We start from the raw sequence: 26,674 nt of genomic DNA, 5'->3' as shown, positions 1-26,674 counted from the left end.
GAATGCAAGCGTTTCAATGTGCATTTTCCACCCGTCCTTCTACAACATCCCTCACCGCTGCCCAGACTCTCAACCCTAGCCCCGCCAACTCCCTCCAACCTTCCCTGCCCGCGGCGAGCGGACTTTAGATGGACCCAGATTAAAGGCTGTTTCCCCCCACTGCAGCTTTCCCGCCCCCCTAGTGCCCTTTCCAGGCCCTCAAAGTCGAGTCCTGTCCTCCGCAGCCTCCCGCGGGAAGGATGGCGGCAGCGCGGGAAGGAGGACGCCGAGGCCCGAGGAGAGGAGGCGGCCCGGCGCCTGGAGCTCCTAGAGCCGGCACCGCACTCACAGCCCCGCGGTCCTCGGAGGCAGGGATGCGGCGCCGGTGCCCAGAACGGAAAATGGGGGAGGGGATAACTTCGCGTACAGTGTCAGGGGATTCGGGGGTTTTTCTCTAAGATATGTTTACCTTACGCCCCGTTCCCTAACCAAATTCCAAGGCCGAATGCGGCCGTGAGGCCGAGTCCCTGTGCCCACCCGCTCCTCGCCAGCCCGGCCATGCCAGGTTCCGGCCCATCAAGTCGGGAAATGAGACGATCCATCAGCTGGCCCCGAGCGCAGGCGGGAGGCGTCCCCCATCTGCGCGCCTCCGCAAGGTCACCCGGGAATAACCGCGCAGCTGCAGCCACCGAGGCTCCCGACCTCCGGATGACACCGGTTGGCGCGCGTTGCTTTCAGCGGCTTTGCTGCTCTGGGTTCCGGGGCCCGTTTGGCTTGGGTTGTGACTGTGGGCGAGACGGTAGCTACAACCTCTATAGCCTGGCTATTTCGCTGACGAAAGAAAGAAAGAAAGAAAGAAAAAAAGAAAGGAAGGAAGAAAGAAAGAAAGAAAGAGAAAGAAAAGGCCCCGGAGAACTGGAAACACGAAGAACATGCTGGGGAGGAAATCTATTCGGGCCTCGAGACTGCACATGCGGGTGCCACTGGGCTGCTGGACCAGGGGTGGGGGTGAGTGGGTGGGGGAGGGGACACCTCCAGCAGACACACCTAGGGCGCAGAGGCCTGGGGGATTTCACAGGCAGGGGGACAGCTGGGGGACCCGTAAATTTTCTTTTGAACTAAAAAATAACCATAGCGTGGCCATAGAGAAAAAGCTGAATGTAGTGTGTTCATACTCTTATTTTGAGATTTAATGTTATTTTTATTATGAAGGGAATATGGGGAAGGTCTCCACAGTGTTCTTCAGGTGTGGGGCCTCCCAGAGTTCTTATCTGGCCCTGTTCACCCGAGAAGAGGAGAGAGGCGGGGACAGGCCACCCTCTGGCACCACCAGACACCCGGCTCCCACGTCCCGCAGCAGCGTTGGGCCGGCTCGGTGGGGAGAGCTGCAGGGTGCGGAGGGAGCGGCACGATCAACCTCTGTGGGCGAAGACTTCCCGCTGAGAGGCGGGCCCCTGGTTTGTCCCTGGAGACTCCCTTTAAGGTAGAAAACTGGGTTTTATTTCCAGTTGCGACCTAGGGTGGAAAATGCCCTCTGCTCCCGCCCCGATCCTTGGATTAAAAACAGAAAGAAAGAAAGAAAGCAGAACAAAACCCTAACATCCCAGCCCTGGGCCTCCTGCAACCGGGGTGAGGGGGGTAGTGGGGGGGGGGGCGCGCCCCGAGGGGGGGTGGGGTGGGAGGAGCTGGGATTTTCAGTCCCACTTCTCCTCCAAGCCAGGAGCGACCAAGGACCCTCGCCCCAATGAGTCAGTCTTCTTTCTCACCTTCTAGTCCCGAGTTCAAACCTGCTGGGCTCCAAAGCAGCCGCCAGCCCCTCCTGCAGAGGCCGCTTCCCCCCGGGTGCGAGCCCTGGGCTGTCTGCACGCCCTTTGAGCCTCTCGGGCCGTCTCAGCTTCGATCGCCTCTCGGCAGAATCTATTGTCGGTTTGGAAAACCTCGTGCGGGTCCGGGAGTTGTCCAAGGACCGAGCTGCGGCGAGGAGCCCCGCGCCGCTGCCTTGAAGCGCAGCATCCTCCCGACCTCTATCCTAGAAGACGGACCGCTGGGGCACTTCAGGGGCATTTCCCTCCGGTGTGGATACTGCACTGGCGGTTTAGAAAGAAAAAAAGAAGAGAAAAGAACAAGAGAAGCGAAGCCTCTGTAACCCGGTCTCCTCCCCTCCCCCAAGTCTCCCGAATTTTCTCTGTCCGGAGGAGGTACCCAAGAGGCCCGAGGCGAGGAGACCGCCAGGGTCTCACCGCCCACCCTCCCCTCCCCAACACAGAAGCTGTTTGCCCGGACTTCCCGGGCGTAGCAACTCCAAAGATGGTCGCGGGGAGCCAGCGACACGCTCTCTGCCAGGAACTTTCTTCCTCCTTTCTCTAGTCTTCAAAAGCCCCCGCAGTTCCTATCGCCGTGGCCCGAAGTTGTTCAACTCGAGCATCCTCGGAATTGATCCCGCTTCCCTGGCTTTGGAGCCAGTGCGGACCTCACCTTTGCAAGTGGGCAGGAGTTATCTCTCCCACGGCTACACCGGGAGCAGCTGCGCGAATGAGCCCGGGAGTCCAACCCGGGTGCCAGGCGCCGACGTCTTTCCCAGGCTGAGGTCGTCGCAAACTCGGGGTGCAGGCAGCTAGGCGCCCGGCAGCAGCGCGAAGTTTCCCTCCCGCGGGCAGAAGCCGTCAGGTCTGGAGGCTGCCGCCCCGCGAAGCTCCAAGACCTGAGCAACCAGGCCCACCTGCCTCGGCGCCACCCAAAGGTAACGCCGCAGGCCACAGTCCATGTGTCCTGACCATCGCACACTTCTTGCACGTTGGCATATTAAGCTTTAATAATGAAATTCCCAGCATTTTTTTTTCCTGAAAGGAAATGCTCAGATCACTTCCCAACTAAGGCCACTCACAGAAGCGAGGCATTTAGTCCTGGAGGGATCCTTTGGGAAAGGCACGTGGAAGATGAGAGAGGAGAAGCCACTCCTCCCAGAAGTTCTCACTAGTGGAGTAATAAGGTCATAACTAACATAGTGCATCCTAGATTCCCATTCCAGTCGCCTTTCCAATACACTAAAGACTCTTTCCCTTTCTTGGTTACTGGAGTATCTTGCAATGTTTTTGAAGAAAACAGTCACAGAACCATCTCACACTCACAACATCAGAGCACCCTGGGGCATTCCAGGACTCCAGCTCTGCACCAGCAAAGCTTCCTTGGAAGCACCCTGGACTGGCTGCACCACTCTCACCCTCCCCGCAATGGCAATTAATATAAAGATTCCTTAGTTCTAACACATCTTCAAGTAAATATGCAGATAACTTCAAATAGACAATTAAAAGACTGGGTAACTGGGGACTAGTGACCCATGTGACACATCAGAAAAGAGATTTTGAGTTGCATTATCTCAGAATTCATGTAGCAACCTTCTTTAAATGAACCTCAGCTTGCCTAATCTTAAGCCCATTAAGGTAGCTGTTATTTCTTGGAGAAAAAACTTTTAAAGGATTAAAAAAATTTTCCATTGACTGTTGTCTTTTACAGAAAGGTCCCCTGCCCTCAAGATAAGATTTTCCTCACTGCTAGGAAAGCAGAGAGGCTTGTACTCCATGGCCTAGAAACTTTATCACTGAAGCCAGTGATAAATAACCTAAAACAGTTTAAAATTAGTTAACCATTGCTGGCTCAAAAGATGAAGATAATTTCTTTGCTTTTTAACTTTTCAGGAATGATTACTTGGCCTCACTCGCTGCTTGTTCAGGGTTTGTTATACAGACTTTGTCCCCTGCATCCCCTCATGTGTGAAGGCATTTATTCTAAATTAATTCATAAAAGGACATGTCTTAAGAACCTAGTACAACCATACTTTGGCAATGAAAGGACCATTATTTTGGTGCCTGTCTCCTCCGCTGGTTACCTTCATTGCAGAAACACTTCTTGTTTCATCAAAGTAGATGCGGGAGAGACCAATGAAATGAAAAGATGAAGGAAATTTCACCAAGGTCATGCAAGCTGAGTGCATCGAAGGCCCAAACTTAATTTTATGATTCTTTCCAAATATTTGAGGGTTTGGAAATTTATACACAAAATATTCTTGCGTACACTTATTTTTCAGTTCCTATCCCCAAAGGGTTTTCATCCTAGAAAGGGTTCCAAAGGCATTCAAAGGCAGTGAATACATTAAATGAAATAATTGTTTAGTGACAAGCTGAACACAAGAAAGAGTTTGGGTAAGTTGTAATTTTGGCTTAACATCTATATGCATCTTGTCCAGTTTAGTTAAATTATCCCTGTTTCTGTTATCCTTTTGTGCTCCCATTATCTCTGTGTGTGTGTGTGTGTGTCTGGGAGGGGATTGGTGGTGGTGGAGGCAGCAGAGTTGGAGTACATTTTTACTGTAGGGTGGACTGAACATCAATGAGCCAAATTTCAGCTGCAACAAAGTCTAGCTTTCCCCTTTGAAGCTCATAAATGTGTTCTCTAATTGCATTTTTTCCCGATTTTTAAATTTTGTTTCTTGATTCTACAAATACAAGTCAATGGCTTGCGCAAGTATAAAGAGATACACCTAACAATTTGAATATTTAATTTTATTTAGGATAAATTTGGCACATGCCAATATTTTGCATTTGCCATGTGTGAGTAAATCATCAAATAAAGAAATTAAATAGGGGTTATATAGTCTATAAAGCCTTGTGGGTTTGGGGGCCTAATTTCTTCTTTATTACAAACTGATGAATATGGAAGTATGAACATTTACATCTTTGCACTGACTTTCCTATTTAATATATATTTCTTTCATCTGCATTGCCCTTCCTTGTCTTTCACCCTAGGTCAATTTGTCCACTTCTTTCAAGACCCATCTTCTTCAAGAGGCTTTCTCTGGTCAATTCCACCTCACTCTGGGATGGCTATCTTACCTTTTCTTTCCCTAAACATCTATGTGCACCTTGTCCAGGCAACCCCACATCTCCATGTATTTTCTTATTTTCTCTCAACCAGACTGAAAGTTCTATACATGTAGGGGCCTTTTCTTTCACTGCTATGAAACAGTAACCACCCAATGACATGAGATTCATAAAGGCTAATTCAATAAGTGAATACATGAATTGAAGAAAATCTTTTGAAGAACTTAGAGGATCTAGAGATTCCAAAGCCAACATGCTTGGGTCACGCTGACATTTTGTATTGACCACCAGCAGCAATGATAAAAATTGACACAGCGTTCATCCACACAAGTACCTGTCAGTTCCTCCTACTTCTCTCCCATTCAAGAAATGAAGAATGGAACACATTCTGGACAACTTTGTTATTATCTTAAAATATTATTTAATGGTAAGATTTGCTCCTCTTTCACTTCTTTGATAATTCTAAAGAACTGAAGATTTTTTAAAGGATGATTAGAAAGTAGGTAAAAGTTGTAGATATCCAATTCCTATTGCACCATAAGAATCACTGGAAATAGATGAATGAGGTAGGTATTTCTAAGCTAGGGTTAAGATTAAACACCTAATATGGCATTAAATTAATTATATTTTGAAGATGATCCTCCCAGGAAGAAAGGGTTAAAATTGCTTCCTTTTTTCTTTTAACTCATTCAAGTACTCCCTGATGTTAACAAAGAGACCATTTATGTCAGGTATGGAAAGAAACCATTTTCAAAGGAACCACCATTTGATTTATAGTCAAATCAATAATCAACTACAACAACTTAAGATTAATGACCAATGCTACTTCCCATTTAATGTTTTATTATTAAAACAGATAATAATTAATTCAGTTGATTTTTAATAACTTATAAATGAGGATATTTGCAATAATGTATCACAAGAGAAATTATCATAATCTTTTATTACCGATATCTCTTCTACTTGTATAATGGTATTTGTTTCTCTTTGGGTTTCCAAAGCACCAAGCCTAGTGCAAGTAGTAGGTATTCAGTTAATGTTTGTGGACTAAATTAATTTGTCTTTTGTTTTGAATGAGTTTGTATTCATGGGCTCACTCGGCCTAACTAGCCATCCCCTGGGCTATTATCCCAATTTTTTAGTTGAGGAAAACAAAAATCTGTACAAGGTCACAAAAGTAGTAAATAGTGAATCCTAGATTGAAATATTTCCATTTCTTTCCACATTGAAGTACTGAAGGGAGAGAGAGAGGGAGGGAGAGAGAATATAAATGTGTCATTACATATTCTCATTGTTTTCTAATTTTTACAGTAATGCAGGAAAATAAGTGTTTAATAACAATTGCTAACATAAATTGTAAGGCATATAAATTTTACAACTTCCACTCACAACTGATAATAATTGACTTTATATCAATCACAATTTTGCCTCAATTCTTCTATATATAATCATTTATGTAAAGTTCTTAAATGTTTGAGTGAGATATAAAAATACAGAGATAAAAATGAAGATGTAAAAATGCAGTGGCAATTTAAATATTGCTTTATAACTTGAATTACTATTGATCTAATTATTAATACAGGAATAGGTTTGAAAGAAAAATTATATAGACAGTTTTTAGCAAATATTATGTCAGACTATTATTATACTTAAAGCAACACTCTTTACATTTCAGGAATGTGAATTAATGATAGAGATTTTAGGTTTCCACTTGTTTGGTCATTCAATGAAGATTTTTATGGAAATCAAAATACAATATATTTTGGAGTCAAAGTATTATATAAGGAAAAATAAAGATGATCCCTACGAAGTCCAAGCATGTGATTTTTCTATTTTAATTCTACCTACCTATGTGATATTTGGGAAGGTCATTTAATTTCTCTGAGCTTCAGTGTTGGGATTTGTACAACCACAATAAAGTATATCTTCCCTTGTCTACCATCTAAGGTTGTAGGGAGGATCAAATTTGACAATGCACGTGAAAATATTTTGCAACTTGCCCATAATATGACATTGTTTGTTTTATGACATTATATTACTGATTATTCACATAATGAAATATCCTCCAAGGAATGAAATATTTGAACATCACTACAATTGATGGGGACAGCATGCCTATTGCTGAAAGAGCTATATTCTGATTTATGGAGCAAAGAACTTTAAAAAATAAGCAAGCTACCAAAAATGTAAATATAGGAATTAGCCAAGCAGTATTTGTTTTTCTGTCCCACTAGAGGCTGTAGAGTAACATCAGTGTGTGTGTGTGTTTACATAACTATGTAACATTACTGTCCTAAGAGATCCTAGATAACCCTCACAAACTTCAGGTTCACTTACATTCCTCTTGGTAGACACAATATAATGAGTGAGAGTATATGACCCCAGAGTTTACAGTCCTCATGCAATCAGAGAGAAGAACTCACAGAAAATAAACCCGAATGGGTATACTGCATTGACTAATGGACCTCCTTTGAGGAGGCGTTAATTTAACTTAAACTCATGAGCTCATTGAAAGCAGGGGAGAGAAGGGGATGTCTCCAAACCCAGGAAACTGTTGCCATAGAATTCTCCTTCTCTATTCCCGCCTACTCTTCCTCCCGTAAAGCAGCAACAATTTGTGCTCTACCGTTTTCTTTCAGGAACCAGATACATTTTCAGAAGCCAGAACTGCAGTGATGTGATATCTCCACCACCTAACAACTGTCCCTGGTAGGGATATGGAATAAGTCTGAGGGTGCTATTAAGTTTCTCAGGACAGAATCATCCTTGCGGATGCAATTGCAGCACAGGAAGCAGACTTAGGAAGAATTTTTAGCCCCCTCAAATCTCATTGGCCCTCTGCACAAGCCAAGCCACTATCACTCCTACAACAAAACGGAATCCTTTCAGCACTCGCTGTCGTGGACAGCTCCCTCACGGCGCGGTCCATTCCTCCGCAGTGAGCTGACTGGCGTTCAGCCTGCACCGGTCGGTGCGGCACCCGACACCAAGTCCCCGCCAGCAGGCACAGAACACGCGGTGCCCTCCTCCCTCTGGGTGCGCCCGCCCCTCGCTCACCCCGGCTCACTCCAGCGGCGACTTTGAGGGATTCCCTCTCGGGCGGCCTCTGCAGCAGTACATTTGGACTCATTCGCTGCACTGCGAGCATGGATCTCCGAGGAAGAGCCGTTCTCAGCGTCAATAGACTTCAGGTTCTCCTGATGCTGTTCCGTGAGTAGCGTTTCGGCCATCGCGAGGGCAGGGTGCACTCTTTGCAGACAATAGAATCAGCATAGTAAGTGGTACTTAAGGTCAAAATGTGGCCCCTACGTTTCGCGGGTTTTTTCTTTTCGGGGTGGGGGAAGGGAGAAAGGGTTGTGGAGGGCCTTCCCACCAGTGGCAGGGAATTCCCTAGAGAGCCACACACCCGTGTGGCGTGTCCCAGACAGAGTGCTATACGGGCCTGCTTCGTGGGGTCAGAATATTGGCAAGAAAGATTTGGTTTAAAAGCCTAAGAAGAAGAAAAAGGACAATTGGGGTACAAATTAGTAAGGCTTTACAATTTTTTTCTGTTTTAATGTTTATTATAAATTGACAGCAACTGAGTTGAATTTGTTGGCGTTAGGTTAGAGAAATGGCTCTCAGAGCGCATAACAGCTGGCAGGGAACTTTATCACCCCAAAGCCCGCAGACCACAATCTCTCCACCCTTGTGCCCGAGATGCGTGGCCTTCAGTGAGCCCCGAACAGATAGGATTTTTTTCCCCCCGCAGATACAATGGTTCGAATCATGGCAGAACAAGAAGTGGAAAATCTCTCAGGCCTTTCCACTAACCCTGAAAAGGATATATTTGTGGTGCGGGAAAATGGGACGACGTGTCTCATGGCAGAGTTTGCAGCCAAATTTATTGTCCCTTATGATGTTTGGGCCAGCAATTATGTCGATGTAAGGAACCTTTTCCCTCCCAGCTTGCTCCTAGGGCTCCAAGGGCGAAGGGTACCCTCCCTCAAGGCCCTATGAAGACCTGGGTCGCCCGCCTTTCCCCCTACGCCCCTGCAGGCTGCTCCGGAATGCTGCATGGGGGTTCTGGCTTGCAACGCCTTCTGCTCGCCCTGCCTGCTTTGAAAGTAAACCCCCTTCTCTCTGCTTCCCTAACGGAGGGGTCTGCACGTAGAGCATCTAACCGCATGTTTCCGGAGCGGGGAGCGCGCGCGCGCAAAGGAGCGCCCAGGCGTGCAACCCGGAGTTTGGACGCGCCGCCCTTTATAGCCGGGACTGGGTCCGGGCGCGCTGAGGGGGTGCGGGGCGTCTGTGTTCCCAGCTGATCACTGAACAGGCCGATATCTCACTAACCCGGGGAGCTGAGGTGAAGGGCCGCTGTGGCCTCAACGAGTCGGAGCTGCAGGTGTTCTGGGTGGATCGCGCGTACGCGCTCAAAATGCTGTTTGTAAAGGTAACGCCGAGCGGGGCGCGCAGAGGGGGCGCAGACTCCGGGTGGATGTGGGCAGAGGCCGGCCCTCGGTTTCCCCACCCAGAAGCCGCGGGGGCGGTTGACGCGCGCCTACCCCGCTCCGCAGGAAAGTCACAACACGTCCAAGGGACTGGAGGCGACGTGGCGGCTGAGCAAGGTCCAGTTTGTTTACGACTCCTCCGAGAAGACCCATTTTAAAGACGCAGTCGCTGGTGAGTAGAGGCCTGCAGGGCTGGGGAGGGGGCCTGGGAAGGCGTGGGCACGGCACACAGCACAGGCCTAGAGGGCGGATTTCTCAGGAAATTAGGAAATTTTGCGGAAACCAATCCGGGTTTTGCGCTCCCACGCCAAGTCCACCCTGGGCTTGCTCTCCAAAGCAGAGGAAACGGGAGCTCCCGTGGGTCCTCAGGACTTCAGGCATTGAAAATGCGCAAGGAACCTCGCGCCCAAGGACCAGCCCATCACCCAGGGCGCGATCCTGGATGACACGTCTCCTGAGGACCTGTGTTCCCCTAGTTGTTTCAGGACGACCTCATGATTTGTTCTTTAACGGAGCACCGAGAAGGGCAAAGCTGTATTTTTAGTTTTTCTGCACCCCTGCTTTTTCTTCTCATGCGCTAAAACTTGAAGGGGGCGTTGTGACTTGCCTTTTCCGTCAGGATTTGAGAGCCTTCGGTATCTTTTTGCGCATGGCACAGGGTTCACCCGAGCTCTTCAGTCATCGACTGCAGCCACCTCAGAGTGGATTCTGAACCGTGTCCTAATATATTAGCTTTTCCTGCCCATCTCTCCAACCACTCACCCACATCCTCCAAAAATACCGTGGCAAGAGAAACATCCATCCCCCAAATGACAATGTTCACATCTGCAGGCACCAGCAAAGACCACATTTTAATTAATTAATTTAGTAAATTGTCTAATCTACTCATATGAAGCCTTCAATCACCTGGACGCCTGGGGTGAGAAAAGGTTTTTATTGAGCACTTAAGAGAATACATATGTCATCTCTCTCTTCCCCCCTTTTTTTTATCATCACAGTAAAAAGAGCATCTTTTTCTCTTCATCAAAACTTATATTCAAGCATTTCCTCCTATTAAATTAGATCCCTCCCCTCAAAAAAAGGAAAAAAAGAAGAAAACACAAACAAACAAACATATGCCGGAAAAGAAGAAAAAGAAGGCAGACCTCCAAAGGGTATTTCTGTGTGCAAGGGTGTCTGCCCACGGCACCAGCCATCAGCAAGGCTTTGTTGAAGAAGACATTTTAATCTTTGCAGGCCAGTGTGAAATGTGGAAAACCAAGTTGCCATTCTGTGTCTTTGGAATCTCCATCATTTGGTTTTATATAGTAAAAAGGGTTTGGTTTTTAGGTATCACTTTCCTCTTCCAAAAAGAAATAGCAGATTAATTCTTTAAGAGCCCCTGCTCGTGAAAGAAGGGGTGTATTTATCCTTTGTCACCACTTGGTGCCATTTGCACAACCCCAGCCCCAGCCCCAGCCCCAGCAGGGCAACATGGCATGGCAGCACAGAGGATGGGAGGGGTGTCTGGAGCTAAGAGGCAAGAGTCAGTTATCTGGCACACGAGGTTAGGAGCAAGAAGGGTTCTGCCAGCAAGAGGGGCCTAACCATTGCTTTGGGCCTTCTCTGCAGCCAGGAAATACACAGCCAACTCGCATCACCTCTCTGCCTTGGTCACCCCAGCTGGGAAGTCCTATGAGTGTCAAGCTCAGCAGACCATTTCACTAGCCTCCAGCGATCCGCAGAAGACAGTCACCATGATCCTGTCTGCAGTCCACATCCAGCCCTTTGACATCATCTCTGATTTTGTCTTCAGTGAAGGTAGGTTGTAGGGGTGGTGGGAGGAGGAAATGGGGAGGAGGGTAGGGAAGGCTGACCTCAGGAAGGATGTGGAAGGGGCCCTGCTAGGGTCTCAGCCTATTCTCTAGGCTGACATGACACTGCCTCCTTCTGTAATATTTTTCAGAGACTAAAGGCAGTAAACTGAATCATATCAACTTCAGTGGCTCTTTTTTCTTCCCTCTCTCCTTTCCTCCTTCACTTCATTCCTTTCCTCTCCCTCTTTCCCTCTCTCACTCCCTCCCTCCTTTCCTTTCTTTCTTCATCTTTCTCTTCCTCCCTCCCTTTGCCAAAAGAGGAACCTTGATAGGGACAGAGGTAAGAAAGTCAGCTTGGAAAAAATCTATATAATTTTGATGCAAATTTCCCAATGAAAAAGCAGCTAAAAATCTCAAGTAGTTACCTAGAGAGCCATGGATTGGAGAATGGCCTTTTCTTCTGTGGGCCTCAGTTTCTCCACATTCTCTCAGTCACTTCCCAGCTGTAGGATCTACCACCGTGAGTCTAAGTTTTGTTTGGCTAGAATGCAATAGGTGTGTTTTGTCTGTGTGTGTGTGTGTGTGTGTGTGTACGCGCGTGCATGCAGGTCACAGAGAGTGAGAAACTCATGCAGACCTGCTTCCATCCATCACTCACCTTTGCTTGTAGGGACACCCACAAGGATCCAGGGAGGCAAAGGTCCCTAATCTGCTCCCTCTGGCGTATAGAGGAATCTTCTTCTCAGTCTGTGCCAGCCCCTGAAAGGGGATCAGGCAGGATACACCTGGGCAGGCTCGGGGGGTCCACATTCTCTTGGTTCTCTGCATCCCGGCAGGGGTAGAAATGAGAGGAGTCCACATTTCTGCAATTTCTCCAAGTCTAACAACAAATTACATTGGGCAAATGTAGGGTGAGTGAACTCTTCAATTCATTTGTTCCTCTTTCTTGTCTGGAGGAAGTCTTTAAAGACAGTTTGAGATTCTGTTTATTCCTTATGGTTAAGAAACGGGGAGAGATTCTGATGGCTTTAAGGATGCCTTCTTTGGGGCTGGGGATCCTCAGGTGAATACAACTATTCAAATGTGCAGGATATTAGGAAATCCCCGTCTGTGTCACACACAAATCATTAAATAATTTCCCAAGGAATCCAGCTTTCATAAAATGCCCCTGCTACTCAAACTGTGCTGAAGAGAATCTGCCCTTCCCCCTCCATCATTCAGATGGCATTTGAAAATTCCTAAGTTCAACTGGCCTTGAGAGAAGGACCTGCTTCTTTTTCATCTTTGTGTTTTTAGCACCTAATACAGTGCTTGGCACATAGCAGATGCCCAGTTGACTTCCGCTGAACTGATAGACTGAAGCTGTGGACTGGATGCTTCAATGCCAGGCAAATCAGAATTTAATAGGTTTAGTAAAGCAGTGCCACACTTACTTATTCTTGTGGAAGGGTGGGCTATTCCATTTTAATATATTTTCTACTGAATTGAAACTAAACTCTAAGTGTCAGGACTTTAACATTTAAAAAAACCTGTTTGATTGTGGAAGTATTTATAAAATGTAACAGTGTCTTTCTTACCTGAAAATATTAAATATAATTCAATGTAATTGTACTTATGATTATTGATGACCAGGAATTCATTGTTAAAATATTGGATTGTGTAGTATCAGTCCCCAAGGTCCCTACCGTAGATGCTTTTGAGTTTATATGGTACTTTGAATAGCCTCTAATCTCTCTTTGTTTTCAGCTGGTCAGCAGTTCGTAGGCACTTCTGTGCTTCTTGGAATGACTGGTGCTGTACTTGCTGCTTTTTACTAGTTCCTTACCACAACCTCACCTAACCTTCTCTGGGTTATTTCTAAGTTGTTGCTTACCATTGTTTATAGACTGAGAAATCAAATCTCATAGGTGTTTAAAATTGTATATACCACAAGAGTAAATGAGTCCTGCCGAGGGACCAGAGTTTCTTTCCTAAAAATCAGTAAAGTTCATGGCATGACATCTTTTGTTTGGAAAGCACTTTTTATCCACTTCCAGATCCTAAATAGGAGCGATTGCTGGGTAGGCTTAGAGAGTTTGTAAGCACGTATAAATTCCCAAATGCAGATATATTAAGCACAAGCAAATTGCCCTTGTCTTACCCAGGCTTTTCCGGGTAATAATTAGGATGTTCCCTCCTGTATGGTGCCCTGGGGCTCAAGCCTTGACACATGGGAGGATGCAAGCCTCATTCAGAATCACTCACTGGATCGATGTGCCTTTGTGTGGCAGGGGTTCCTTTGTTCCTGGCTCCTCCTGTCTGTGCTTCTCAGCACCTGCCCCCTACTGTGTTTTGTAAGAGATCATTTTATTTGATTTGGTGGAATCTGAATGATTTCTTTTGGGGTACCTTTTTGGGACCTGGCACTTGGCCCCCATTCCCCAGAATAGAAGCTCAGGAGGCTCTGGATGTGTTGCTGATGCCTGTGTGGGTGTGAGTGGAGCATGCCTGCGTGGGGCGGGGTAGGGGGCCAGCATCTGGTCATATATCTGCACGCCCACTTCAGGGGCATGTACATGCGGTTTCATATGTGTACAGGACCCATAGCGTAAGGGTTTCGATTTGTAAAGGAAGTCTGCAGTTTCACACCTGCCTGCTTAAGAGACTGAGAAAAGCAAGGAAGGGTCAGTGCTATGGATTAGTGGACTCTCACAGGGGCGGACGTCTTCATCACACAAATCCCTTTGTGCATTGAGCTCAGCTACTACACTGATCCCCAAGGAAAGTCTCTGAGCCCAGCCCTTCTCCAACTGCAATGTGCACACGAATCATCAGCGGCAAAGTGGGCAAATGTGGTGATCTTGTTAACATGCAGAGTCTGGCTCAGTAGGTCTGGATGTAGTAGGGCCCAAGATGCTCCATTTCTAGCAAGCTCCCCGGTGATCCTGCTGGTCCATGAAATTCTGTAGGGGTTTGAGGAATTTTGAGCTGATCAAGGAAAAAGATATGACCATGAAAGGCAGTAACACACAAGCTTTATTGGGCAGCACTTGGACACGGGTGCATGGTGAGGGAAGCCCCTCACAGCATGGGACTGTCCAAAGGGAGGCTTATGGCACCTTGGGGACCACCATCCAGAAGGGGAGGAGGGCAAGGGACCTCCTGGCAGGGAGGGGGCTTATGTGTCTAGGTGATGCACTCAGCTGCATGGTGAGGAGTCTGTGGGTCAGAGAGCTCTGAGGGGCAGCAGAGGGTCCGGCCTCATCTTATCAATGGGTAACCGCTCTTGGGGGAGGTTTGGTATGCAAAGCAGGCAGCCTGTAAATGGCAAAAAAAAAAAAAAGTGCTTGTTTTGGCTGTTTTTTAAATAACTGGATGTGTAAAAATTTGAGTTTGACATTGGGGGCTTTTGAGCTAACAGGTCTCGGCCTGCAGTGAAGAAATAAACCACCTGGGGCCAATCTGCAGAGGCCACTTGGGCTCATTTCTGGAACAAACACAACTTGTATGGCAACTACCGCCCTGCCATTCAGCGGCGCCCCTTTGTCTCAGTTGGGGTTGATTAACTTGTCCTTCCACAATTCATTCCTTGTAGTGTGTCCTTGGAGGGCCTCAGGAGATTTCTGGCAGTGGTGGGATGGGGGATGCATCACTAGGAGAGAACAAATCAGCCTGAGTATTTTAATTATTTGAATTAAAGGCAACTTTTACACATAGTGACAGAAGAAGCATAATAGAGCAGGAAAGGTGCCTCTGTTCCCCTTTGTTAAAGATTCAGATTTAACAGGCGTTTAAGTTACCACATAGAGGCTGCTCCCTTTTTAATTCTCGAGGGGGAAAAACCAACCAACCAAACCAACATGTGAAGAAGGTACTGAGATCCCCATCTGTGGTGGAGAAACTGGTAAAGGCTGCACTCCCAGGGGCTGCCAGGATTGGCAGGAGAGCTTGTCTTTGGGTGTCAGACACTGTGCTCTTGGCCTCTCAGAGCCTCAGCTGCTCCTGCGGAGCAACTATAATAAACACGTGGATGCAGGAGGCACCTTTAGGAAAGTTGTCAGGTACCCTGAATTCATGAGCTTTTTATTATTCCTCCCAACAGTATAATTGGGAGATGCCACCTGATCTGTCTTTTACCCAGATCTATGGGAGAAACGCTTTGTGTTTTAGTGGAATGGATGTGTTTTACCTTTTCCTGTGCACCAACGCCCAGTAAAGTACCCTGTGGCTGGCTGCCATGCCACTAATGCAGGAAGGGTTTGATGCTGATCCAGAGCATTGTGTAGATCTGTGATCTGCTTGGTACCTCCCAGCCAGGAAACATGTCACCTAGGGTAGTTGCTCCTCAAGGTCTCCCGGGTAAGCATCCAGAGGGAGATAATCCTGGGATTAACACTGCTGAGAACTGCATTGAGGGCTGGAATATGGAACCCCAGTGTAGCCACATAGCTAGCCAGTCATAGAATTCTGTGTTCCTGCTACTGTCCTGGAACGTAGAGTTTTAGGTTGTGTTCCCTGAGCAGCAGATCCTATGCAGGTACATAAGTGCAAGTAATTTATTTAGGAGATGGTTCTAGAGAGCACTGGCAGGGGAGTGGGGAAGTGAGATAGGAAGGCAAGGCAGCCAGTACAAGTGCATTAGTGAGCAGGTGACCACTGTGGACACCTGGCACTCACCCCGCTGGAACCTCTGGGACCCACAGCAGAGTTATCCCACCTGAGGCATTTACCTGCCAGCTCCCATCCACCATTGCTGGCTGCTGGGGTGGGGGAGGGGTGTGGACGCTGGGACTTCTAACCTGCCTTGTAGTCAAACCTGTTGGACTGTGTGGGAATCATGATGCTGAGGGTGTAGGACACAGTCTGTGCCTGCTGCACCTAGGTGCTGGCATATGTGAACCTTCCCTGTCCTGGCGGAGCTTACAGGCTAGTGGGAAAGAGTTGATAAAACTCTTTCTTGCACAAGCCGTGTTCCTGGTGCACTGTGGCATCAATCATCAATCAATAACTGCTTTTATTATCTTTTTGTTGTTGTGTGGTTACTAGTGCTTACCTCTTGGTGAGAGTATCTGCTTGTCTCCAGCCAAAGGTCTCCAAAGCCCACTCATCTTAGCAGCTTCTCAGATACAAACTACATTTTTCTGAGTTTACAGGAGTCCAGAGCCAGCCCAGAGAAAATATGGAAAGATGGGCAGGCTCTTCCCTCTAGCTGCCCTGTCAGCTAGCAAAAGGCTTGCCCTCCTCCGCGAACAGAACAGTCTGGCATTGGTAGAGCTTGAGAAAGCAGACAGCTTGCCTATTGGCCCATTGCCCATCTCAGTGCTGTTCATTTGGGGTACAATGACGAGTTCTTGTAGATGCTATGCCTCAAGGAGTAAATACAAATTTGAAATGCGGTGATCATCAAACAAAACAAAATAAAGCACACATCTAGAAAACAGAACCTAAGGTGAACCAAGATTTCAGTAGGCGCACTGAGTTTATGGTTGAGGGGACCTTAGTTGGCAACTGGCAGCTGGCAACAGATTAACCCTCTGTTGTCTGATCTGTCTTCATCTGGTTCTTTCCAATGACTAGGCTGGTTTTTGCCTTTTCTAGCCACAGGCCATCCACTCTGGGCCTCCGTTTTGTGTTTTCTGTAAGCCTGAGTCCAGCCAGGGCAGAAGCATGTGGGGCCCCAAATCCTGTGGGGGTAAACGGGGAGTTAGGGGTCTCCAAGCATCCAAAGCCAGATGCAGTCTGGGCTGAGCCAAGGGATGCTATTTTCCCAGGCAGAGATTAGGGTTTTCCTTGTTTTATAATCCATGGGTTGTATTACCAGTTTATTGCACAGGATTTTAACCCTGGAGTCCATAGGGTTTGTGGATAGAATTCAGGGGATCTTTAAATTTCAATGGGAAAAATGTATACCTTTATTTTCACTAATTTCTAATTAATATTTAACATTTCCTTCAATTATAAATGAAGGTGACCACCCACAGTAGCATTAGTGATACCCACTTTGTGACCAGTAGAAATCATAGATGTTCTCATCTCCCATTAGTTTGTGCAGATCTTGTAAAGTAACAATTATGCTTCTCGCTAATTTGCAATCATGGCCATACATGTGAACTAAAAAAGAAGCACATAATTTGCTGTTATTTAAAATTATTTAAAAAATCATTTAAAAATATTTTCATAGCTGAATTTCAGTGTAATATTTTTCCTTTGGAATCTTATGTATTTTCTTTGTATGCATTCATAAGCATTATTTTGAAAAGGGGTCCATAGTTGCATCATACTGGCACAAAAAAATTACAACCTGTACTTTAGTGGGTCATGACCAGTACTGTTTTACATGGAAGAAAATAGAGTATAAATTATTAGATGCACAAAGTAAGGATAATAATTGCTTTGTAAAACTTTGGTCTCGGTTATGTGTGTATATATGTTCTGAGTTATAATGTAATGCACTGTTTTTCCTGTGGGTTGGAGGCAGAGTTTGAAAACATTGGCTTAAGCCTGAAAGGGGAATTCAAGTCCTTCCTTCACGGGTTCGCAATCTGTCATCTGAAACTCTTGGGGCTAGATGTTCTTCGGAATTCAGACTATTTTAGACGTTAGGAAGACAATACAGTGCATAGTCCATGCATTATTTAAGACCCCAGAAGAAACAGGGCAGCCCCTGTAATCAAACATATGAATGTGTCTGTTTCCTGCCATGAAACACATGAGTCTTCTTGCTAAGTAGGATAAGTGAGAATCACGAGCGGCCTGACATTAGTTCTAAACAGGTTTTGCTGCCAAATGAGTGACACAAAGTACTTTTAGCTCACCGAGTTTTGAGGATTTTGGAATGGTGGATGAGTAGCAGAGTCAGGATTTCTTCTTTATTTGACTACTTAGTGGATGGAGGTGGGTGAGGAGAGGGAATTCAGTATTTTTCACAATAATTTGTGAAATCCCCTCATTTTCCCATGAATATTTTTGGCAAGTACATAGTTGAATACTCCCTTTCTATGTAGCCCTTCCTGTGGTGTGTTTAGTTCAGGTTTTTCCCTAAGGCGATAAAAAACAATTTCTAAAGAAGTAAACCACAATGTATTTTAACCATAATTTCTTTTTTTTGGCTAAAAGACACCACACTTTTCTCCTTCATCTTCCTTAAAGGATGGGATATGAGATGTTATGCCCCATAACTACACTAAAGTTATTATCCATTTAAGGATAATACTTTCAGCACTATGATTCGGACACCAATTCTGACGTGTGGCTGTTTTTCCCAGACGACCGAGCCATTCTACAACACTAGTTGAGTGTCTTACAATTCAACTCAATTCTGACACTAGCTACTTCGAGAGACCATCAGATCCCACAAGTTAAGAGCTCAGTCCTGCAAGACTGCCCTGACTCCCCACTTCAGATGCCAGTCACAAGTCCAGGTTGTTGCCTGTGCTTCTGACTCTGTGGCTATTGATCGTAGGTTCCCATACCTCCTCCTCAGATTCTATTAATTTGCTAGGGAGGCTCACAGAACTCAGAGAAAGATTTTACTTACTGGTTTGCTGGTTTATTATAAAAGTATATAAGTCAGGGACAGCCAAATGGAAGAGATGCATGAGGCAAGGTAGGAGGAAAGGGCACGAGCTTCCATGCCCTCTCCGTGCTCGCCACCCTCCCCAATCTCTGTGTGTTCACCAACCGGAAGCTCTCTACTCCCCATTCCTTTGGGTTTTTATGGAGGCTTCATTACATAGGCATGATTGATGAAATCACTGGCCACTGGTGATTGAGCTCTATCTCCAGCCCTTCTCCCATTCCTGGAAACTGGGGGATGGGGCTGCAAGTTCCAATCCTCTCATCACATAGTTAGTTCCCCTAGCAACTAGCCCCCATCCTTAGTGACTTAGGGGCTTTCCAAAAGTCACCTCATTACCATAGACTCAGGTGTGAATGAAAGGGGTTTGTTATGAACATCAACATAGGAGTCTGCAGCTGGTACATGGAAATTAAGCAAATGCTGTAATCTATATTGACTTTACACAGAACATTACATAGAACATGATGTAGTCTACACAGAAATCTAAATATAATGATGTAAAGCTGAAGTTTAAATAATGCTATCAGCCATTGTTACCTCAATAAAATTAATTAAATTAAAAAAATTATGCAGGCAACAGTATGTTGTGTTGAGGAAAACAAGTAATCTTTGTTGTTAACAAAATCCCTACCCCAGGAGACCCCATTTCTATTTGTTGTTCTCTTCAGGGGCAATGTGGTATCCTGGCAAAAACCAAACCTCTGGCTATGGAGTTCTGGGCCCAGAGCTGCCCCTGGTGCACCTCTTCCCTGGGGAGATGGGGATATTGGACCACAGGCTGATACTTAAAGTGTGGGACTCGTTAGAATTGAATCAAATAGTGGAAAAGTCCCCTGTGAATTTTTTCAGTCCTTCAGATTGTGTGAGAACACCTCAGTGTAGTGCTACGTTCTTAACACTTCCCTAACCTTTGCCAAAATATCTTTTTAAAAAATCTATCTAGGGCCCAGCCCAGTGGCACAGCGGTTAAGTTCGCACATTCTGCTTCGGTGGCCCAGGGTTCACTGGTTCGGATCCGGGGTGCGGACCCACACACCGTTTGGCAAGCCATGTTGTGGCAGGCATCTCACATATAAACTAGAGGAAGATGGGAACAGATGTTAGCTCAGGGCCAGTCTTCCTCAGTAAAAAGAGGAGGATTGGCAGAAGATGTTAGCTCAGAGCTAATCTTCCTCAAAAAAAAAAATCTATTAAAAAATTTTTTTTTCCAGTTGGGGGATGTGTATATGTATACTTATTTATTTTAAACAGTTTTATTCGGGTATAATTGAAATACAATAAACTACACATATTTCAGTGTACAGTGTGATAAATATCAACTTAGGAATACATCTGTGAAGCCATCAGCACAATCAAGAAAATCAACATTTCCATCACCCCCAAAAGCATCCTCATAACCCTTTGCCATAAGTATTCAGCTCACGGAATTTTCAGAAACTGCACGTAACTCCACAGCTGGATGCAGATGGAGAGCCTAGAACCCTCCTTCCTGCCCACCTGTGATTCTGTAGTGTTTGAAGCCCAATAGCTCAGATCTGCTACTGACTGGACCCTACTCTAACCCTGGCTCATGTCTGCTGTATGCTGCCTCACTATGCTGGTGAGTTAGGCTGTTTGTGTTCAGATTGGGGTTTCATTTGCCCTTGGGAAAATGATTTAGCCTCTTTCTTCCTCAGTTACCGTATATGTAAAATGGGTATAATAATAGTATTTACCTCATGGGGTTGTTATGGGGATTAAAGGAGACAGTCCTTGTGCTTAGAACTGAAAGTTAATTTAGGAACCAGGTGTGTTAAGTATCCAGCTTTTTTTTTTTTTTTTTTAAAGATTTTATTTTTTTCCTTTTTCTCCCCAAAGCCCCCCGGTACATAGTTGTATATTCTTCGTTGTGGGTCCTTCTAGTTGTGGCATGTGGGACGCTGCCTCAGCGTGGTCTGATGAGCAGTGCCACATCCGCGCCCAGGATTCGAACCAACGAAACACTGGGCTGCCCGCAGCGGAGCGCGCAAACCCAACCACTCGGCCACGGGGCCAGCCCCAAGCTTTTTTTTTTTTTTTTAAAGATTGGCACCTGAGCTAACAACTGTTGCCAATCTTCTTCTTCTTTTTTTCTTCTGCTTTATCTTCCCAAACCCCCCATACATAGTTGTATATCTTAGTTGTAGGTCCTTCTAGTTGTGGGATGTGGGACGCCACCTTAATGTGACCTGATGAGCCGTGCCATGTCCGCGCCCAGGATCCGAACCCTGGGCTGCTGCAGCGGAGCGTGCAAACTTAACCACTTGGCCATGGAGCCGGCCCCTTAAGTATCCAGCTTTTTAAAAGCTGGATATTTGCCTGCAGTTCTCCAGATTTGTATTATTAGAGAGAAAAGACTCCTGGGACTCAGGTCTTATCCTCCTTTCTGTTGGTCTCAGGTGAGGTGAGAGGAAGGATTGTGTCAACAGGGATTCTGGAGGAGCCTGGCACACTGTAGGTCCTCAATAAATGTTTACTGGGTCATCTTGATTTAAAAACTTGGTCCTTGGGGGGCCGGCCCCGTGGCCAAGTGGTTAAAGTTTCACGTGCTCCGCTTTGGTGGCCTAGGGTTGGCAGGTTCGGATCCCAGTCACTCTTCAGCCACTCCACTCTTCAGCCATGCTGTGGAGGCATCTCACATACAAAGTAGAAGAAGATTGGCACAGATGTTAGCTCAGGGCTAATCTTCCTCGAGCAAAAAAAGAGGAGGATTAGCAATGGATGTTAGCTCAGGGCGATTCTTCCACACTAAAAAAACCCCAACAACTTGGTCCTTATGAAGAGATATCGAAAGCCTGTTTTCTTCAGTTGTGGGTCTTAAGTTTGGTGAAAAGGCCCCTAGTTACTCCCAAGGAGCCAATGAGCCTGAGCAAAGGTATCCTGGTTTCTAGGAGTGCTGTTCTGGTCAGCTCGACAAAGTACTTGATCACCTGGCTTCCCCAAAATTGTTTTTCAGTTCTACGTAAAAATGGAGACATATCGTAATTAAACTGTCTTAAATTTTACAAGCGTAAAGATGGAATCAACCTAGAAGTGCTGGTAACATTTTCTTTCTTGATCTAGGCACTGGTTATAGGAAGCGTCCATTTGTGAAAATTCATCAAGCTCTGCACTTTCTTTTTAAAAGTTGTGGTCTAACTTACATATATTAAAATGCACAAATCTGAAGTATTTAGCGCAATGCGTTTTTACCTATACTTGCAACCATGTAACCCTCACTTAGATCAAGATATGGAATATTTCCATCACACCTGAAAGTTCCCTTGTGTCCTGTTCCCCAGATGTAAGCACTTTTCTGATTTCAATCACCATAGACTTAGTTTTACCTGTCCTTGAATGTCATATAAATGGACTCATACAATATGTACTCTTTCGTGTCTGACAGTTTTCACTCAACATAATGTTTTTGAGATTCATCCATTTTGCTATCTGTAGCCATAGTTCATTTGTTGGTTAATATTCCATTGTATGAATATACCAGTTTATTTACCCATTCCATTTTGATGGGCATTTTACTTGTTTCCAGTTTTAGGCTGTTATGAATAAAGCCTCTGTGAACATTTACATTCAAGTCTGTCTATGTTTTCATTATTCTTAAGGAAATACCTAGGAATGGAAAGCTGGGTTGTAAGCTAGGTGTTATGTTACTAGAAACTACTAAGCAGTTTACAAAGTGGTTGCACCATTTCCCACCAATGATGTATGAGAGTTCTAATTGTTCTGTATCATTGCTGACTCTTGGTATTTTCACTCTCTTTGAAAGCTGTATATTTGTGTGCAATTCTGTATGTGGACATTCTTCTTCAATAAAAAGTTAAAAAATGAAACTAACGATAAAAAAATGGTAGTGGTTGTGTCTAACGCCAAAACTCTGAAAATTTAAATAAATCATCTGGATGTTTTGTTGACATCCACCAGGAATCTGATAACTAACTGTTGCCCTGTTTCATTGATGTATTTTTATTTCACATTATGCAGAAATTTTAAGAGGTTCAGCCTTAGGGTTGGTTGGGGAATTATCATTTCTGAAAACCAAAATGTCTCCCCAAAGCTTCCTTGAGAAATCTTTTTGTCTCCATCTCCCTTTTAGTTTTGATAGGAAGACTTATGGTTTAGAATATTTTGACAGGAGCTCACTGCTTTTCTTCTTCTTTCCCATTTCAGAGCATAAATGCCCAGTGGACGAGCGGGAGCAGTTGGAGGAAACCTTGCCCCTGATTTTGGGGCTCATCTTGGGCCTCGTCATTGTGGTTACACTGGCGATTTACCACATCCACCATAAAATGACTGCCAACCAGGTGCAGATCCCTAGGGACCGATCCGAATATAAGCACATGGGCTAAGGGCCATTAGGCAGGCAGCCCCCAAACCCCCCTTCCCCAGCTGGATCAGGTAGAGAAACAAAAGCACTTTTCCACCTTGTACATGGGGTACGCCAACATAGCTACAATCCAACAGTCCTGGGTATCTAAGGCTTGCTTGGCCTGCATCCATGCTTAAACCCAGGGATGGGGGGATTCTTTTGGATTCATGGGGTGAATGACAGTTGTTCTCTCCATACTGGGGAATGGGGAGGGAGGGGACAGCCAGCTTTCATGCTCACGGTGGCTTGACTTTGACTCTCCAAGGAGCAACACTCTGAAGTTTAAAGATTGGAAAAGACGCTTCTTTTGGGAAGACACCCCTTGAGGTTCAGAGGAATGGGGAGGGGGTTCTTTGCTCCCTTGAACACAGCTGGCCTACCCTATGCAGCTGTCAGTGCACAAAAAATACAGCCTCATGCTCCCTGCAGCAAGACCCCTGAAAGTGGTCCATGCTTCTGGCTGGCATTTTGCATGTCTAGTGATTGTCTTGGGAATGTTTCACTGCTACCTGCACCCAGTGACTTTGCAGCACAAGAACCCGTGTAATGTAACTATGCAGAGTTGTTTGGACTTCATAGTGTGTCAGGTTCAAGTAAGGGGACCTGAAGAATCAATCATGTGAGTTTGTTTTTCAAAATGAATTAAACCACAGTACTGTCTAACGTTTGGTTGCTTTCTTGAAACAAGAAAACAAAACTAAAATGGTTTCTTTGGCATCAAGAGGAGAGAGGGGAATGAAGATGGGCTTTTCATTTCTGCTCTAGGAAAAGCAAAGGAAGGGCAGGGAAGCAATGATGGGAATGTTGGCTTTTCCAGGGGAAAAAACATGGATTTATTTTGGCAATATAAATAGTTTTAATAATGGCACTTCTTGAACGATTGGTCTAAAATTGCTTCTGATGCTTCTTGGTCTTGAGTTTAGCATTTCACTTTGGATTAAAAAGCTGGACTGAACATGGCAGCTTAGGCTGAGTTTATTCAAAGTCAAATGTAATTTACTGAAACTTCCTAGAGAAATGTACACAGTTTGAATTTCCCTCACTTTCTAAACAACCATTTTTCAGAAGATCTGAGTGGGGGTAGGGATAACTCTTTTCTCTGGTGTTAGAATCCCCCAACCCCCATATAATCTCCACCATATGAGAGGCAGCCCATGAGTTCATCTCTCCAAGTCTTCAACTGCCGACAGTAGCGCATCCTTAGAAGTTTGTTATCCCCCAAATCTTGATAAGTACCAGCCAGCTGCTGTTCTAGTACTCACTTCTTTGCTGCTCTGTCAACTTCAATCTTTTCCCCTGAATCATCTCTCTTCAGTGTCTGTCCGGTACCAATGAGGGAAAAGCCCCAGTTCCTCATGAAAATTGCATGTTGCACAAGGAAAACAAGATACCTTTGTGCCAGTGGACACCCCCCACGGTTTACTCCATTCTTTTATCATCTGTGATCTTCTCACCCCCAAGCCCCAAACTTGACAAACTCTTTCCTTTTTAGCGTCTCATGTATTTTTTTTTAAACTTCACATTTATTTTGAACCATCCAAGGATTTGGGGAGAAATGGACGCTTAGATGTAATCAGTGAGTTACCCTTGCTTTCTGTAACCTCTTCAGAAAAACCTTACAGATCTTTCTGAGCCATACTTCTGAAAACCCCATATTTACTTAACTTACTTTCACAAAAGTAAATTTGTGGTTTTTTAAAATTTTACATTCACAAAACATAGGACTCGTGATTAGTTTTGGAATTGTCATTCACTTGTTCAACAAACAGGTTTTGAGCACCTACTGAATGCAGGCTCAGTGCTGGGTATCCAGTGGTAAATTTGACAACTTAGAGTCTGCAAGGGGGGGACCGACAAGAAAACAACACATATACACAGGTCATTCTAAAATGAACAGAGTGTCCTGGCTCTTTTCAATATGTTGTCACATGGCCACATCCCTGTTTCTAAGCTAATTAAATTTTTCTGGAATCCAATTTTTTTTTTCAAGATTGGCCCTGAGCTAACATCTGTTGCCAATCTTCCTCTTTTTTTCTACCCAAACCCCAGGACAGAGTTGTATATCCTAGTTGTAAGTTCTTCTATTTCTTCTATGTGGGATACCGTCACAGCATGGCTTGACAAGCGGTGTGTAGGTCCGTGCCCAGGATCTGAACTGGCGAACCCTGGCCACCGAAGCAGAGCATGCAAACTTAACCACTATGCAACCAGGCCAGCCCCAAATCCAAATTTCTTAATTCTCTAAATTAAGAGTGATTTTTCCACCTGTGATATGCAGTATGTATAAAAAACCATATTACTATGACTATTATTGTTTCACTATTATTGTAATTACATCATCTTGATCTAGCTGTCCTAAAATTAGGTCTCAAGCTCAGCCTAATTTCTTTGAACTTTGCCTTATTTCTCTCAGTCCTGTGTTTATGTTCATTATCAACTAAGTAAAATAAAGCAGTGCCTCCTGATCAGGGCAGAGGCAGTGGTCTCTGAGTGCAGAAGGCAAGGTGTGCAGAGGGACTGACTCAGCTCTGGGCCTCAGCCCTGGGCTCCATTCATGGCCATTGCCATTGTCCAGCATTTCGCAGCTGCTCCTGTACCAGGAACAAGCTGAGGCTGTGGCTCATCTGTCTGCATTGCTTCCCAGGTTCAGAGATGGGAGAGAAAACAAACACACAAACCACAGATGCTCAATTACCCCTTTAACTGTCATTTTTCTTTTTTACTGGAGTTTTAAACACAAATGCCTCTGGGCACAAAAGGATGCTGGGTCTGGTTGCTGGTCTGCCTGCCTCGAAAAGCCAGGCAGGAAGAACCATATGCAGATTTCTTTGGGGGGTAGGGTGAATCTGATTTAAATTCTGAGCATGGTTCTTTACAGGGTTCCCCCATTCTCAGGAAATAGCTCCCAGCAAGATTGCCTCAGGGGGCATGGAAGACTGTTTTCCAGCTGAGAAAGCCCTCTCAATTATAATCACTTTCTTCTTGCCAATTGTCCAATCTCTCCATTAACAAAGACTTGGCAAAGCTGCATGGGTGTGGGAGACACCAGAGAAATCTGAATGGAGAAATGGGAGGAAAGATGGTAGGAATGAGCTGCAGGGGCTGGTGGAGGCTGTGTGTGCTCAGAGCTGTTTTACCAGGAGAGCAGGCCCAACAGGCATTGGGCACAAACACTTCCCTGGAACAAATACCCAAGAGACCCGAGCCAGGCAGACACAGCTCTAAATTAGCGTGTCTCAAAGTGCAGTTTGCAAGCAGCCTGCATCCGAATCATCCCAGGGGGCCACTGAAAAATGTGACTTCTGGGGTATCCTCCCAGAATGATAGAGAATCTCTCTGGTGAGACCTAGAATCTGTAGGTTTAATACGCTCCCCAGACAATTTTGATGCAGCAGGATGCAAACTTCTGGTTAAAAAGTCTGTACTACCAGCCTACCTGCAACATTAGCCAAATTATTGGGCTTCTCTGTGCTCATTTTCTCATCTGAAAGTGGAGCTCACACCCCCATCCTTGCAAAGTTATTTGAAGATTCATGACAGTACATTTAAGTCCCTAGCACAATGCCTGGCACACAGGAAATGCTCCATAAAAG

At 45.3% G+C, this 26,674-nt stretch overlaps 1 protein-coding gene across 1 annotated transcript; it reads left to right on the top strand.

The window, feature by feature from the left end:
• The first annotated feature begins 8,002 nt into the window (after positions 1–8,002).
• On the top strand, positions 8,003–23,061 carry LAMP5 (lysosomal associated membrane protein family member 5). Its single transcript, XM_046678194.1, has 6 exons — positions 8,003–8,066; positions 8,608–8,780; positions 9,157–9,288; positions 9,413–9,518; positions 10,958–11,146; positions 22,883–23,061. The coding sequence occupies exons 1-6, from the start codon at positions 8,003–8,005 to the stop codon at positions 23,059–23,061; spliced, it is 843 nt and encodes a 280-aa protein (XP_046534150.1).
• Positions 23,062–26,674: the final 3,613 nt, after the last annotated feature.

This window comes from Equus quagga, chromosome 12, assembly GCF_021613505.1.
Source record: "Equus quagga isolate Etosha38 chromosome 12, UCLA_HA_Equagga_1.0, whole genome shotgun sequence".
NCBI lineage: Eukaryota > Metazoa > Chordata > Mammalia > Perissodactyla > Equidae > Equus > Equus quagga.
Note: the sequence above shows the minus strand (reverse complement) of the source record. Positions and strands in the feature narration are given on the sequence as shown.